The following is a 16,111-nucleotide window of genomic DNA, read 5'->3' as shown; positions in this document are numbered from 1 at the left end:
GAGAAAGCAAGCTGCCAGGGCCAGGACTCGAACCACAGTTGCCCCTGTGGGAGTCTAGCGCCTTTAGCCGCCACACCACCTCTGGCCCAGTAGAAGTACTCTTACTATCAGGTTACACAGGAAGGAAGCTGAAGCACAGAGAGTGAATATACCACTGTGAGTGGAGTGGAAATTCGAAACCCGGCACTGTGCCTGTCGGCGCCACTCCTCAGCACCGCGCTGGCTTTTGTGAGTGCCCGTGTCCCTCAGCCCAGAGCACAGCACTGAGCTTTCAGGATCGGCCAGTTGGCTGTGCCGCTTGCCAGCCTGTCTGTGGGCACTGATGAGATTGCGATTCTGACGACTTCTTCATTTTTAACTCGCTGGTACATGGTCTTTAACCCCACCTGAATGCGTGGCCTTTGCCTACTTGTGCCTGAGCTTCCATTCTAAGGAATGTCCCACTTTGAAACCCAGTTACATGTGAGTCACATGTATGTCACGTGAGAAAGTCTCGGACCCAGCCACAGAGGGCACATGGGTGGGCACCGCCCCTGGAAGGCTGAGGCTACATGGAAGGCCCAGGTTCGATTCCGGGTCTACCCCAGAAAGCCAGGAGCCGCGATGGGTTTCTGTAGTCCTGGCTACTCCGGAGGCTGAGCCCAGAGCACCAGGACCATGAGAACGATCTTTTTAACAAGGATGCAGGAAGTCCGCAGATGCTGCACTTGTGACGGTTCTGTAGTCTGAGTTAGGAATGATCTGTGCCCGCTCTGCGGAGCCGCCCAGTAACCTCCACGCTGCCGTAAGAGCTCGTGTCATGCGCGTCGCTTCCTGTCGCCCGCTTACGGACGCGCTTCCCCGTCCTCCCGTGTCTGGCGTGTACAGTTGCGGACTGAGTGAGGAAAGTGAGGCATGCACTCATGTGGGGATGGCCCACGTACTGCCCGTGGCTAGTGCCAGCTGCTGTGAGCAATCGGGAAGAGCCACCGCAGTCCGCCAGGCTCCTTCCCGCTGGCAGGGCCCTGGGAGTGGCCTGTCTCTGACCCTTCACGGGAAGTGAGCTCTCTACCTTCACCCTATGAAGCAGGCAGGCCCTGGCTGGGAGAGGGCGGAGCGTGGTCGCACACACTCCAGTCTCTGCGAGGCTGAGGCATGAGTACCATGATGCGATGAGAACCCCCTGCATTTAAAACGAATTTAAAAAGTAAAAAAAGAAGAAGGCATCAAGGAGAAATTATAAAACGTTTATGTATTTAAAAAATTAATATAATAGGTCATCGTTATAACACCTCTTTCTGTTTTCCTGTGCAGTAATGCATCGTGGCTTTTCCCGTGACCGAGTATTTTAAATGACTAACCTGAGATCGTGATTTACATGCAGCTCTTGCTTTAAAGCATGTGTATCTTCTGCTTTTTTGGCCACTTTGCCTTAGTTAATTTTGGTGTTGGCCACAGAGAAGAGGGAAGACGTGATGGCGAGGACGATTTACTGGACTCTAGGAAATCCTGTTAGGAAGGTCCCAGGCTGTCAGGTACACACAGCACCTCTCAGAGCAGGGTACCGAAGCCTCGGGATTTTCAAGCAGCTTTTGCTGTGATTTTGTGCTCGCGAGCAGCACTGAAGGAGCATTTCCTCATGGCACAGGAGGGGGGCGCTATTCAAATAGAGAGGGAGGCTCGTACCAGCTGTGAGCCCTCAGCTCACGCAGAAGCAGGTTTGCTCGTACCAGCTGTGGGCCCTCAGCTCACGCAGAAGCAGGTTTGCTCCGGGGCGTCCGTTTCACTCCTGCCAGAACCCCTTCAGGTAGCCGTCGACTGCTCTTCCCGTATCAATAGCCCCGCTGCATTTGTACCGCGGCCTTGAGGGTCACTGCGAAGAATCGTTGGCCCCAGAGCCCAAAGATGGCGTGCAGGTCACTTGCGCCATGTGACCGTGGTCTGGTCATTCGGGGATGGTGTAGACGCTGTAGCTTTGAAGTGGTGATTTGACGAAATCGCAACAATGAATGAAGTGAGGCTCTTGGTTTCCTTTTGAACTTAGTATGATTCCTTAAAGAATTATTTCACCATCCCAGTATTTTTTTTCCAAATTTTGTTTTTCCGTCTCTGTGAAGGTAGAACATAGTCGGAACCACTGGAATGCCCAGCGGCAAGGGGCTGATCTAGTGCGGTACGCAGGCCTCCTAAGGGGAAGAGCTGTTCTGGTTATTGACACGAGGTGTTCGTGATCGGTAACCGAGAGCAGAGGTGGCAGGAGAGCGCGTGTCTGCGTGGCAAGAACCACAAGCAGGGTTGTCTCGCTGAGGGGGCGTGGCAGAGGCCTTTCCGAGGGCCCTTTTCCGTGTATGAGAAACTGTGGCGTGCGTTAAGTCTGTGGACGGCTCCGGGAAACGTCACTAACACCCCAGAGTCGGTCCGTGGACCCAGAGGCGAGAGTTGGCTGTGGGCAGGGGGAGGCTGTCTGAGAAGCGGGGACCTCATGTGGCATCAGACAGCCCAGGGTTGAATCAGGCCCTGTCACTCAGCATGGCTTCTTCATGCCTGTGTCCACATCTATGAAACGGATCTAAAAACGATACTGCCAGTTTGATTCCAAAATGATTTTTTTAATTATTTCATTTAATTTATCATTATTGTTTTTTGTTTGTTTTTTTAATTTGCTATAGGGCATGTGCTCTCACTGGGGTGGGGGCAGGGTGAGAAAGTGAGCACCAGGTCCAGGACTCGAACTGCAGTCGGCCACGTGGGACTCCAGTGCCCCAACCACTGCACCGCCTGCCAGCCTCAAGGCCAAAGGGATTTTGAAACCCAAACACAGAGCATGGTCCAAAGTGGGTGTTCAGCAAATCATCTCCGCCCTTCCTCAACTCTACAAGGTCTCTGCTCAAGGAAAACGTGGGAGACCCCTCCGCCGTGGCCCAGAGCCAGGTGGTGAGGGACTGTCCAGGGTCCCACAGACAGTGAAAGAGCCGGGACCAGTACCACATCTTCCGAAACCCAACTAGATGTTCCTCTGTCAAGTGACAGAAAGATGCTGGACATTTGGTATGCTGGGGTAGGTTCCGCTCTTGTTTTTGTTTTTTTCTGCCAGCAGGCACCTCCGCATGCCAGAGAGACAGAGAAAGCAGCCTGCACTGGGGCTCTGTCGTCCTGTAATGCCTTTCCTCCACCTCTCCCTCTTGTCAGGGTGTTGGCCACACACCTTCACACACATCGGGCACATCTTTCAATCTGCCGGGGCCAGGATTCGAACCAAAGTCGGCCCTGTGGGATCTGGCTTGCCACAGATAGCACTTCACCACTGTGCTCCAGGCCGGCCCTGGGCAACGTGGGTCTACGATGAGATGCGAGAGCTCCGTGAGCAGGAACAGCTGTATCGGGACTTACTGCCGCGTTGGCACCTGGTGCCGTGAGCCCTGCGGACCTCCGTCGTGGGCTGCCTGCGGGCCCCGGTGGCTGTGAGCTGCCACGGGAACTTGTACTGCAGAGACATCTCCCTGGCTCCTTCCCCAGTGTTAGCTGTTTCCACCAAGTTCCACTGACGTCCAGAGAATTCCATACCCTGCCTTCTCATCAGACTGCAATAAATGCCTCATGCCAAGCCCTGCCCACGACTGGTTTCATAACCCATGGCAGAATCAAGCAGGGAAAAGCCTCTCCGCTCAGAATTACAGGGTGGCGTTTGTGCACACGACCCTTCAGTTACGGAGAGCACAGAACTGACAAGGCAGCAGCATTTTCCTCGCGGTGCTGGAGCCCAGTACTGGGCCAGCAACGCTCTACCAAGACGCTTACCTCCCGTCACTGAACTACTCAAACCCAAAGATCGAGAGACAGGGACTGGAAATGTATGTTTGGTCAGTCTCCACTTCTGTCAGCCTCAGAAGGCTTTCTACATGTTCATTTTGCTGTTGCCATGGTGACCCCCTTCTCGTCCTGACAGCTGAGTTGAATGCCCCGACGGCGGCCTCCGCGGTGGCACTCAGCCTATTTCTGGCTTTGCCGTGCTTCACACACAACTGCACGCGGTGAGCAGCCGGGCCGGGCCGCCAGCTGTTCACGGGCGAGCAGGAGCTGGCCGCCCTGCCGGGTGCTAAGGCCCCGCTCACGCGCTAGGACGGAGGGGCATCCATTCCTCCGCCTGCTGCATAGACACTGGATCCCAGCAGCTGGCCTGGTGCGGATCAAGGGAGGGTTAAGCGCAGGGAGTGAAGGGGAAGCAGATAGCCCCTGCTCTGGCCGAGAAGTAGCTCATAGGACCTTAAATGCTGGAGACGCGGAAGCCCTGGGAGCTGTCTGAGCTGCTGCTCCTGTCACAGGCGCGGGCACGGCCCTGCAGGAGGGGTGGCCCAGCCCCTCGCCCACGCCAGGCGTCCACACCCGTCCCCGCGTCTCTCCCAGGGCTTTTCCTGAGCCTCCCCGGATCAGTAGCTGGATTTCAGACCGGCTGTTGCACTGTGTGGATCATTACTGATTTTGCACTTGTCATAATATTTATATAATCATTGGCGGAAAGAGGAGGCCAGTTTTGAAAATTAGTTTATCTGCGTCTGTAAGAACTCGATAAAATTTCACTTCCCAATGTTTATACAAACACTTCACTGGCTATCTTTAGAAATATTTAATAAGACAGTTAACTAATGACATTTGGAGAAAAAGGAGACGGGAAATGTGATTATCAGATAGCTTGCTGTCAACTATGCCGTAAAAAAGCTTTCTGTAAGTATCGTCACAGAGGTCACAGAGGCTGCTGCAGAAGGAAGAGACAGCTCACCTGAGGCCTGGCTGACACTGGGTTCTGCTGCAGCAGGCCCGATGCAGGGCCTGGGTTCCATGTTTCTAAAGGCCCTCAGTGATGTCCAGGCCCATGGCTGCCTGAGAGCAGGAGGGAGCAAGAGAGCATCAGGAATTCGGGCACCAATGCCCCACGTTGGACGGGGCTCTCCGTGTGCAGGAGAGGAGACGGAGAATGGGAGGAGGGCAGAGCCGAGCAGGATGGAGTCCCGGCTCTGTCTGACCTCACGGCCTCCGCACCAGGCTGCCTCCCCACGTCCTCCAAACTCAGCTTTCTCCATCGAAGGATCCAGTAGCCAGAACCGGGTCCACCCCACCTCTGCAGAAACAGAGCTTCCCAGCTCACGGGCCTCTCGGCGCCTGAGACCAGAGCACAAGAGAAGGGGAGGGCAGGCCAAGGTGTACGGCTGGGAGTGGCCATGCCCTGCCACGCTCAGGCCCAGCCGTGCAGCAGCTGCTGGTCTCTAGACTGTCATGGCAGCACGGCGTTTTAGGCCTGAACGTCAGCATACATCCATCTTAAACCTGATTCAGGAGGTCGCATTTGGGTAAAGCAGCCTTAGCTAGACTGCTGCCCTAACGCAGAGCTCCCAAACGCGGGCACAGCAGCAGACCTAGCTGTTTCTCTTTTTCAGTGTTTGCCATAGGGCACGTGTGCTCACCGGAGAGACAGACAGACAGGGAAAGTGAGAAATCGCCCCCTCTCACGGGGAGCCAGATGGCCTGGCCACAGTCCCTTCTCCTCTATTCTTCTCTCAAGATTTTGGGCCCCCACAAACATGTGCCCGCCATGATTTCCAAGCCACTGGGTCTGGGACTTGAACCACAGTTGGTCGTGTGAGAGTTCAGCCGCTTTAACCACCACGCCACCTGCTGGCCCTGAAAAAAGTTTTTAAGAAATTGAAAAAGTAGTTGGTGTGCCGTTTCCATTACCCTGAAAGGTGGAGAGCGATCTTCGTGGTATGGACATTTCATTACAGTTGTGGAGTCGCCGCGAGACTTGGTGGATGAGACTCTTGAGTGTAGTCCCTTCGGCAATTACAGGGTGTCTCCCTCTCCTTGCTAGTGCCCCATCCCCTGGAAAGCTCCACCCAGGGACTTCCCCCACGCCTCCCTGGCCCTGGTTGGGCCACATGGTAAGCCTGGCAACAGGAAGGTTTGCAGGCACAGTTCTGCCCAGAACGAAGTGGGGCGGCCGGGAGAAGGGGTGGGGCCGGAGTGGGGGTGACCGTCCCCCCACAGCTCTGCACAGTGCGCGGGGAGGGTCATGCTGGCAGGCCGCTTTGCTCTGCTCAAGTGGGAGCCCTGGATGGGGCGACCTTGGTGCAGGGGGCATGATTCCCAGGGAAGCGCATCTGAAAGGCCGGGAAGACGTTCTATTGTCCTGGCTTCCCACCACACCCCTGTCTTTTGCCTTTTCAAATCCTGTAAGCCCCACGGTTGCCCCAAGCGGAGGGTTTGTGGGAGGCTCCACCACCTCCGGCAGTCGGGAGAGGGTGGCGAGGACGGCCTGGTTTGCAGGCCCGGGAAGTGTGGCCGGGACGATCTTGTGCGGTCTTGCATAGACTTGGCAGCTCCCGCACTGGGTGACCTGTCTGTGCACCTACCCCAGGTGTGCAGAAATCTTGCTACGATGTTCCCTTCCCACTGATGGCGAGCCAGGGGCTTACACTCGCCAGGTAAAGGCAGCTCAGTCTCTTAGGGGTTGATCATTTCATCCGAGCGAATACCTGGGAGTTAGCCCAGCCGGCCTTCTCTCCCCGCCGGCCAAAATGGCACCAGGGTCCCGGGCCGGGCTCACGTGTCTCTTTGCTATTGAGGAAAAGGCCGAGGGCCCTAGGTCTTTGCCAGCCTCTGGGAAGCTGAACCTCAGTCCCTACCAGAGCCACTGACTACCCCGTGGGTCTGCAGCCTCTGACGCCGAGGGTCCTGGTGACGGCTGACATGGCCCCACCGTTACTTTGCAGGAAGAAGCCGGGCGACCAGATCTTCTTGCTTTGGGGCGTGCTCCTCGGCACACTCTTCACGAGGCAGGCAGGATGGGTTCCTGCAGGGTTCCCCTTTTCACTGGCCTGCTTTCTGGGTACAGCCTCCAGAGGCAGCCCCCCATTAGTTCCTGGACCCCAGGAACCCCAGGCTGGGACCCTGACCCCGCCTTGCACTCCGGGGACAAGCCTGCGGCCGTAGGGCTACTCAGATGCCCTGCTCTTTGGCTCGGGCCCTCCCAGCAGCCATGGAAGCAGAAGCCACCTTCCCCGAGCCTCTGAAAGACCTCAGAACCCGGGCTTACCAGTTTTTTGCGGTGTATTGTTGCTGTCTCACTGAGTGGATTCTGTTCTGTTTCTTTATTGAGAGAGAACAAATTGTAACAGGCTTTTAAGAAAACCGAAAACATTTGCTCGCTAATTATATCTATTGTTCCGTCCCCATTCAGCTTGCTAGCTTGTTGGGGAGCAGGCTTTCTGTTAGCCAAAACTATATTCACGTCTTCTCCATAAATACAAGCTGCTGTTTTCCGCTCGGCGTGTAAGGGGACTTGCCACAGCTCCTAGACCGTTCTCGAAGTCCTAATCCCCTCGGGCTGGAAACACGTGCACGTCCGTCTTCCCCTGCCCCTGGCTGGGAAACTCATGGGGGAGATTTAAAATGGCCATTCCGCCGTGCAGGGCCCCACTGTGTTCGCGCTCGTCAGTCAGTAACTGCGTGTGTATTACATACTACAGGCGGCGTGCGTCTTCCGAAGAGCCGCAGCTAGAGCCCAGGCAAGGTCGTCTCGGACCTCGTGTCCTTTAGGGCAGGTGGACAGCAGAGACGCGGCCGCGGCCGGCAGTGACTGCTGCTTTAAGTTATTTTTTAAGGGATTTTTGCTATAGAGCATGTGCACTCCCCAGAGAGACAGAAAATGAGAAATCACCCCCCACCCCGGGACAATGGCCACACCACAGTCCCATCTCCTCCATTCTCAAGACTTTGTGCATGTACGCACGTGCACCCGGTGTGAGTTTCAAGTCGCCAGGTCCAGGACTCGAACCGCGGTCGACTATGTGGGAGTCCATCGACGTAGCTATTGAGCCATCTGCTGGCCCCGTGCTTTTAAACAGAGTAAAACAGAGGGGGTGTGAGAGGTGAGACTGGCCTGGGGTCGGCTTCAGCTTGGGTGGGCAGGACGACCCCTGAGGGGATGACGCTGGTGTGCCCGGGCAGCTGGTCTGCTTAGAGGCTGGAGCAGGGCCTGCAGTGGGGTGCAGCTGGCTCCACCACCGCCCCGCCCCAGCCTCACCCCAGCCCCTGGTGGGAAGAGGAGGTGTGAGCAACCAGTCAGGAGTGACCGTCCCCTCCAGTAGCTGTAGGGACCCCCATGGGACTGGGACAGCCTCGCTGACCATGACTAAGACTGTGGCCCGGAAGACACCTTCTACGGCCGCGGTGACAGCAGGTGGACGTGTCCGTGCAGCGTGGACCCCCTGGCGATCATGGTCCCTCCCTGTACATGTCAGTGTCGTTCCCCTCCCGCCCTGGAACTCACTGTCCCGTACATACCCCGGGGAGTCCCCCGACGAGCCCACCCCAGGAAGCCCCAGCCCCAGGTGGGGGACTGTCCCCAGGTGTGTGAGCACTGAGGGCCTCAGCGTGTTGGCCACCCTGCGTGATGTGGCCGTGAGGTCAGGGCTGAGGGGAGGCTTCCCGTGTGGAGCCAGAGCCTGGAGGACAGCGAACCAGCTCCTTCCAAGACTCCAATGATGTCACGCTGGCTCCAGAGGTGCCACCTCCCAGCGGCCTGTGGGGCTGTGATTTTCTCCTCTTGCTTTTGCTGTTATGTTCAGACGGGAGCGTGGCTGACTGTCGCATCCTCGGCCACAGTGTCTTTAATCACTCAGAGTTGCCGGTCTTCAGCGGGCTCAGCTGACACCTTTGAACCTCGAGGCAGTACAGGTCCCACAGGCCGACGGCATCCTCCTAGGGACCACCACACGCTCCAGGCTGCCGGGCCATCGCGCCTCTGCGAGGGGGCCCTGCCGTGCCGCCCTCAGGGTCTCCCCTGTGCTTGTAGGGAGCGGGCGCGTGCGGGCGCGGTGCCGCCCCGGCCCTGACCGGCAGCTTCCCCATCTGTGGTCTGCACCACGTCCTTGGAGCGAGTAGTTGCCCTGAAATTTGGCAGGAAAAAAATCCCAGTTTTGTCTGAAGGTATAGTGCAGCAGCAGGTAAGTTATACTCAGAGCATTCGTTATAAAATGTCAGTTTTCTATTTTCAGTAAATATTCAAGATGTGATATTACAAGAAAACCTGGAAAAAGAAGATCAAATTCTGGTTTCCCTGGCAGGATTAAAACAGGTACTTGCTTTCTTCTAGTGGTTTCTCTGCATCCCGCAGGCCTCTGTGCTGTGAGGAGGGGGCCCTAGGGCTTGGGCACCGCAGTGTCAGAGCCCAGCCCCTCACTCCGCTGAGCGGGCCCGTCCGCCTCACGCCCTCCGTGCCCAGCTCCTGCTGGGGCCGCATCTGGCCACCTTGCAGCCCAGGCTGGTTTTGTTTGCCACGCTGCCTCTCTCTTGACAGACCTGTTCTGGTAAGAGAGGGGTCTTTGTGCCTCACCAAAGCCAGCGTCTCATGAAGTCCTCTGTCCATAAGTACGTGAGTGTCCGTGGAGCACAGGTCACGGCCACACCCCACAGCAGCCTCAGAGCCGCAAGGGCCACATGGACACAGCCCTGGGAGTCTGATGGACACAGGTGCAGCCAGAGGAGTGGGCCCTCCTGTCTCCCCGTGCTGGGCCCTCGGGGTCATGGCTGCTCAGTGCAGGGGGCGAGCAAGCAGATGGCTTCCTGCCATGAAGCGGCCATGCAGGAAGTGGCCACTGTGCCCGCCCTGCGAGGACCCGGCCAGTGACGCCCCGAGACTGTCCTTGGTCACTGCTAAGTTGGCAGCCTTGACACTGTCGGATTTCGAGTGTCCGTTGTTTCTTTTTATAGTAAAATGTTTCCATCCGTACTGTTTCTACAGAAGGTCAATGACAAGTCTGATGCACGTGTACAGGGGTTGAGCTGGCATGTAAAAATAACCTCATTCATCTCTTCCATTTCTTTTCTTCTTCTTTTTTTTTTCGTGCGAGGGGCGGGGGCCAGGAAAGCAGCGGCCTCCCTGCCATGAAGCGGCCATGCAGGAAGTGGCCACTGTGCCCGCCCTGCGAGGACCCGGCCAGTGACGCCCCGAGACTGTCCTTGGTCACTGCTAAGTTGGCAGCCTTGACACTGTCGGATTTCGAGTGTCCGTTGTTTCTTTTTTATAGTAAAATGTTACCATCCGTACTGTTTCTACAGAAGGTCAATGACAAGTCTGATGCACGTGTACAGGGGTTGAGCTGGCATGTAAAATAACCTCATTCATCTCTTCCATTTCTTGTCTTCTTCTTTGAAAACTAGATCAAAGACATCCTCAAAGGTTCGCTGCGTTTCAACCAGAGCCAGCTGGAGGCCGAGGAGGACGAGATCACCATCGCGGATGACCACTACTGCTCCGGGGGCCGGAGCCAGGGCCGGGGCCCGCGAGAGCAGGTGCCTGGGGCCAGCTCAAAGGTACGGGAGTCTGAGGGCACACGATGGACAGGCACGCACCGCGTCTTCCAAGGGAGGGAGAGCAGAGACCCTTTGGGGTTCCCTCTGGTCACGGGGCGTGCTGCTGAGCAAGGAGACACCAGCAGCCTGAGCCGGGCGCTGTGCAGCTACGCAGGGTGCACGCCCGCGGGGACAGGTGCTGTCCACATGGTGACGAGGTCGGCGTTCCTTAGCACTGGGCAGTGCACCGCCCACACCCGCGTGCAGGAGCACATGCATGCCCAGCCATGGGATCGGAAAGCCAGGGCCGGCCCAGTGCCGATCGGCTGCCGCCAGCTCACGCTCAGCTCCCGTTCAGCTCCCGTTCACACAGGGAGCGCTGTCCCTGCCTTCCTAACGCTGCCCTGGGCAACAGGACACTTGGCTAGAAACGTTTCTGCCAACAATCACCTTCATGCCTTCGTGGGGAAGGACTTCTCACTAATACCCACCCCGTGCAGGGTCAGCGCACCAGCTCCGTGAAGGGCCCGTAGTAAATATTTCAGGGTTTGCAGGCACCTGTGACCGTCTGTCTGACTTCCTTTACTTTTTCTTTGTTGTTCATTCTTAGGTTGTTTTGGTTTGTTTGTTTTTTTGATTTGTTTGTTTGTTTGTTTGTTTTAGGACCCTTTAAAAACGTATAAGCTGGCCAGCAGGCGTTGCTGGACTCCCACCTGGACGACCACAGTTCGAGTCCTGGACCTGGCAGCTTGAAAGTTATAGCAGGCTTGTGTGTGTGCATGTCCCAAATCCCAGTAGGAGAAGGAGAAGGGACTGTGGCTGGCCATGCCCCTGGGAAGTGATTTCTCACTGTCTCTGTCTCTGTCTCTCCAGCAAGTGCACACACCTCACAGCACAAACCTTAAAACGCAATGTGTAAACCAGTCTTGACTTGAGAGCCACGTGAAGTCAGGCTCCGACCGGATGGCCACGGCGCGCCAACTCCTGCTCTGAGATCTCAGCCTCGTGTGTCATTTATTTGCACACAGAACCACTGGCTTTCTGAGCCAGACAAATCAGCGCTTCCTCATGTTCTCAGCCCCGTCTGCTGTTTTACTGATGAGAAGAGAGGCCAGAGCACAGAGACCAGGCTGCGGGTTTTCTGCACCCCTGCCCCACCCCGGCGAGCCTTTCCACCTGCCGCTGCTCGGCGTGCTGTCTGATAGGACTAAGGGTGTTCATCTCCCACCTGCGTTTACATCCCTAATAACGCTCCTTGCAAAGTTCATTTCTTCCATGAATGAACGATATGAACAGCTCCCATAGCAGGTCTTTTTTTATTTTTTAAGATTTTTTTTTTTCACGAGTGAGAGAGACAGGCACACAGCACCCTGGAAAGTCTTGGCACCGTGATCCCCACCCAGCCCGGCTCAGCCAGCCTGGAGCATGGGCACACGCATGCGTACTCAGACGTCTCCGCGCATGACCCTGGTGCCTTTTACTCCACCTCACGGAGTGTGGTTACCGCTGCACCACCGTCCGCCCCAGAACACGCTCTAAAAATCGGCTTGCAGAGTCGAATCTGAAAAAATGAACACTAGGGGTTAGCAGGTAAGGGGCTGGACTCCCACATGGCTGGCACCATTCGAGTCTCAGACCCAGTATCTTAAAAATCACGATAGGTGCGGGAGCATGCATGCCCAAAACCTCAGGAGGAGGACGGAGACAGGGTCACAGCGTGGCCATCCTCACTGGGGGGGCCTCTCACTTTCCCTCTCACTTTGTCCCCAAAGTGCATGTAGTCCTGGCAAAAACCTAAAAAAATAATAATAATTAAATTTTAAAAAATCCAAATCTTATCTAAGGTATTTTCTCAATAACTAGCATCCACACACTCATATTTACTTTTTGTGTGATTTTAAAACAGCAAAATAATATGTTAGAAAGGTTTCTTTCCCAGTGTTGAAGGTATTTGAAGGTATTAAGAGAACTCTGTGGTTAACTTCCTTGTAAGGCTGCATGAAAATGTCCTGGGTCCCTTTGTCTCTTTCCTGTCTTTCTTTGTTAAATCTGGCTGTAGGGCCTGTGGGCTTACCAGAGTGAGAGAGGAAGTGAGAAATCACTCCCGAGGGAGGATGGCCACTCCGCAGTCCCTCGTCCTCCATTCTCCTATTGGGATTTTGGGCACACACGCACCCCCGGCGGAAGAGAAGGCGCTCACAGCCTGGCCGCCCCTGGAGTGCCTTCTCTCCTCTTTCTCCCAGTCTCTTTCCAGAGAGCACGTGCCTTATAGCAAATTTAAAAGAAAAGAATTTTCCCCTTTTTTTTTTTCTTTTTCTCTTTTCTTTAAATTAGCCAGGAGCATGTGCATTTGCCAGAGAGAGAGAGAGAGAGAGAAAACACCCCTGACGGGCGTGGTCATACCACGGTTCTCTGCTTCCGTTTGTCCTTCCAGCCGGTCCACTGTGATTCGTGTGCACACACGCCATCTGATGGCAGCGTGCCTGCCCACAAGGTGGGAGACAGCGTGTACCTCCACTTCACAGAGGGGTTTGCACGGCAGGGTCCCGTTGGCTGGCCTGTGAGCCCGGCTCGCCCCAGCAGCATAGATGCTGCCTTCTCTGCAGCTTAGCAGCAGGAGGTGGCCCCGTTCCCCTGGGAAGCCAGCATCTCTCGATGCCGCTGGCCCTGCGCAGCAAGGAGGTGCCCGGCTTCGGGGCCGCAGGGCCTCAGCTCCTGAGATGCGCATGGAGCGCGGTGCAGCGTGCTCAGCTCACGAGCCCCTCTCAGGTCTCTGCCGGTTTCTCCTTCCTTCCACTTGACTCTCTGCTTCATAGGCCTCTTCGGAGACCCCGGGGCCTGCAGATGGAGGGAGTTCAGATGACTTCATCCTGGTCTCCAAAGAAGATGAGGGGGGCAGTGCCAGGGGGCCCTTCCCCAGCCAGGCTCAGCCTCTTCGCACCCTCAGAAGCACATCTGGGAAGAGCCCGGCCCCAGCCTGTTCCTCCCTGGCCTTCTCGGACCCGCTGATGGGCCCGGCCTCCACGTCCTCCAGCAACCCCAGCTCCAGCCCTGACGATGACAGCAGGGACTCTGGCTTCACCATCGTCAGCCCCCTGGACATCTGACCACAGTGCCCAGCACCGCCTCGCCGGGACCCAGCCACGCTCTGCAGCCCCCGGCCAGCCTGAGGCTCCCACCGTGGAGACCCGTCTGAAACCAACGCTTTTCCCCAGCATGCCGCTGGCACTGATCCAGCCCTTTGGACCCCTTGAGAGTGAAGCGGATACAGCCACGGAGCACAGAGAGGTGTCCCCCACACGCAGCCGGGCTCTGTGGGCCCCACCTCTCCCCACCCCGCTCAGCCCCCCAGTGTCGCAGTCTCTTCAGGAAACCGAGCCACAGTTAGAACCACGCCGACCCCGTCAGTTACTTCTAGAAGGAGGAGAAAGGGTTGGTTTCAGAGCGTGCCTCCCTGGCAGCAGGAAAGCCAGTCTGGGAATCTCCGCCCGCCCACTCGTTTCCTGCCTGGGAAGTCACACACAGGGCAGTGCAGCAGGCTCCAGGCGGCAAGAGAACCAGCGACTGCCTCGACGTCAGAACGGGCTAGACACAGGGTCTAAACTTAGCCGTCCTTTAGGTGTGCTGTGGTGGTGGTTTCACTTTTAGTTTTGATTTTTTTCATTAAAGATTTCAAGTTGTTTTTCCCCAGTTCGGAGGAATCGACCTTGGCCGTGCTTGCCCCTCCTTGCACAGTTGCAGCTCACCTTCGAATCTTTCAGTCAGACAGTACGGCCGCCTAAAGCCAGTCTGATGCACTGAAGTCAGACGTTAGAGGAGCCGCCACCCTCGACTTCGAGTACAGACCCCGACTCTATGGGACCAGCAAGCCTCTTTCGGCTAGGCGACTTTCTGGAGAAGTGTCTCCAGTTGGGGGGCTGTATTCGCCCATCAGCCGCGGAGGGAAAGGAAAGACCCACGCCCACCCCACCCAGTCAGAAGCCCCTGTGGCCCTAAGGTAGTGGCGGAATCGGGCCTGGAGTCCCCTCTGGGGAAGCAGGTACCTGACCAGGCCCGGAGCGGCCGGTGCCTCCTGGCGCCAGCAGGTTGGGGTCCCCCTCGTCTGTGGGCACGAAGGACGCTGCAGTGGGCACGAGGCACACGTGGGTCAGTTCTGGAAGGACACCTGGCCTTTCCCCGAGCAGGCATTCCAACAGCAGCGGGCAGGACAGCGGGTGGCAGCGCCACTCACCTGCACCAGGGAGAGCGGCCGTGGTCAGGGATGACCCGGCCTTTGGGTCTCTCGGAGCGGGTGAGGCCTCTGCGCATGGAACCTTTCATGGTGACAGATGAGCTAAGCAGGAGGGGACAGCGCAGTCCGCATCCCTCCCCTGCAACCACACAGTGCTCTGCAGACTCTGATAATGACATGGTCTCCCGCTTGTCCAAGAAAATGGTGGTGACGGGTCCACTGCGCAGAAAGGTGTCTGGACAGTGCCACACTTAGCTCTTCCACCCAGTGGGGATGCTCCTCACCGCGGCACGGCAGCCAGCAGGGGAACAGTGACCCTGGTTCTGCCAGGTAGCAAGGTCGCCTGACCCTCCACAGCCGGCTGGTCGCTTGGCAGAAGCACAGTTAGCCCTGCCGTCTCCGAGTGGTCCTCCCAGCACCTCCGACAAGGTACTGCCATGGAGGTGTCCCCACGACACACCTGGTGAGCCCAGGGTCCCTGCAGTCAGCGGCCTCGCCTCCGCCTCCGTGCAGGGGCTGCGGTGGGTGCGCGGACCGTCTTGCCGTTTTTGTCTAAGGGCACTGTCCCCGCCGGGGCCCTAGAACGGAGGCTGGGAAGGACCAAGAGCTGGCCGCCCCCTGGTGGTGGGGCCGCTGTCTGCTCACCCCAGCCTCCCTTGTCCTGAGAGCAGGCGGCCTAGCTGCGTGCCACCTGTCACCACCGTGTGCCAAGGCTCCAGGCTGGTTTCCTGCAGCCTCGCCCGCACGCTGGGGCGGGTCCTCTGCATCCTGTGCCCCCGAGAACCGACGACTCCCTCCAGGTGTTGTCTCCAGGCCCCAGCAAGCTCGTCCCCGCAGAGGAGGGCCACTCCCAAGGGCAGAGGGGCACAGGCAGCTCCCGCCCATTGCCGTGGGTTCACAGAGAAAACGGCATTACTAATTTTCTCCAAGTGACTTTTTTTATTCTTTGTAGCTGAGTATTGTTTGCATTTTTATTAGTTACAGTGCCATTAAAGAATGTTTCTTTGTATTTTTTTATCAGGTATGTATGTTTAATTGCACATTTTAAATCCTGAGTACACGAAGCCTCTGTTCCCCTCTAACAGACGTGGTAATGGGTGGGACCCCTCAGTTAAACACATCGTTCTGGTGAGAAGCTTAGAGCAGCCCACCATCCTGCCCGGGGCTTCACGCTCTCCTCCCGGGTCACACCGGACAGTCGGCTGAACAGCGCTGCCTGACCCGACGCCGTGCCCGGGGGTCCCATGACGCTCTGGACAGCTCGTGTTACCGAACTATCCGCAGAGGTGGCCTCCTGCTACAACCGGGGCTGCTGGGGCGGGGCCGCGGATGTCCAGCACCGCGTCTCCTAGCGATCCGGATTTACCGTCTGGTTTATATTTTACGGTTTTGCTTTCAAATTGCCCCCAGGGGTCGCTGAAGAACAAACATGCACGTGGGGGCTTCTGTCCCCGGTGCGGAGGGGCCGCCCGCAGGCCCGCAGCGGGTCCAGCTCTCCTCCAGCGACGTGTGCCCCAGCAGGGCCAGGCGAGGCCGGACGGCGGGGGGCCGCGG

The 16,111-nt window shown here is 57.1% G+C and overlaps 1 protein-coding gene across 4 annotated transcripts in view; it reads left to right on the top strand.

The window, feature by feature from the left end:
- The window catches only part of TBC1D5 (TBC1 domain family member 5), a 480,733-nt gene extending 465,167 nt beyond the window's left edge, over positions 1–15,566 (top strand). For all 4 annotated transcript variants that reach the window (XM_027769181.1, XM_027769183.1, XM_027769182.1 and 1 more), the window contains 3 exons: positions 9,030–9,109; positions 10,195–10,347; positions 13,143–15,566. In XM_027769181.1, coding sequence (XP_027624982.1) covers positions 9,030–9,109; positions 10,195–10,347; positions 13,143–13,433 — 524 coding nt within the window. In that variant the 3' untranslated portion in view covers positions 13,434–15,566. The remainder of the gene's footprint in view (positions 1–9,029; positions 9,110–10,194; positions 10,348–13,142) is intronic.
- Positions 15,567–16,111: the final 545 nt, after the last annotated feature.

The sequence above is a fragment of the Tupaia chinensis genome, unplaced genomic scaffold (genome assembly GCF_000334495.1).
Source record: "Tupaia chinensis unplaced genomic scaffold, TupChi_1.0 Scaffold148822_2, whole genome shotgun sequence".
In the NCBI taxonomy this organism is placed as follows: domain Eukaryota; kingdom Metazoa; phylum Chordata; class Mammalia; order Scandentia; family Tupaiidae; genus Tupaia; species Tupaia belangeri.
Note: the sequence above shows the minus strand (reverse complement) of the source record. Positions and strands in the feature narration are given on the sequence as shown.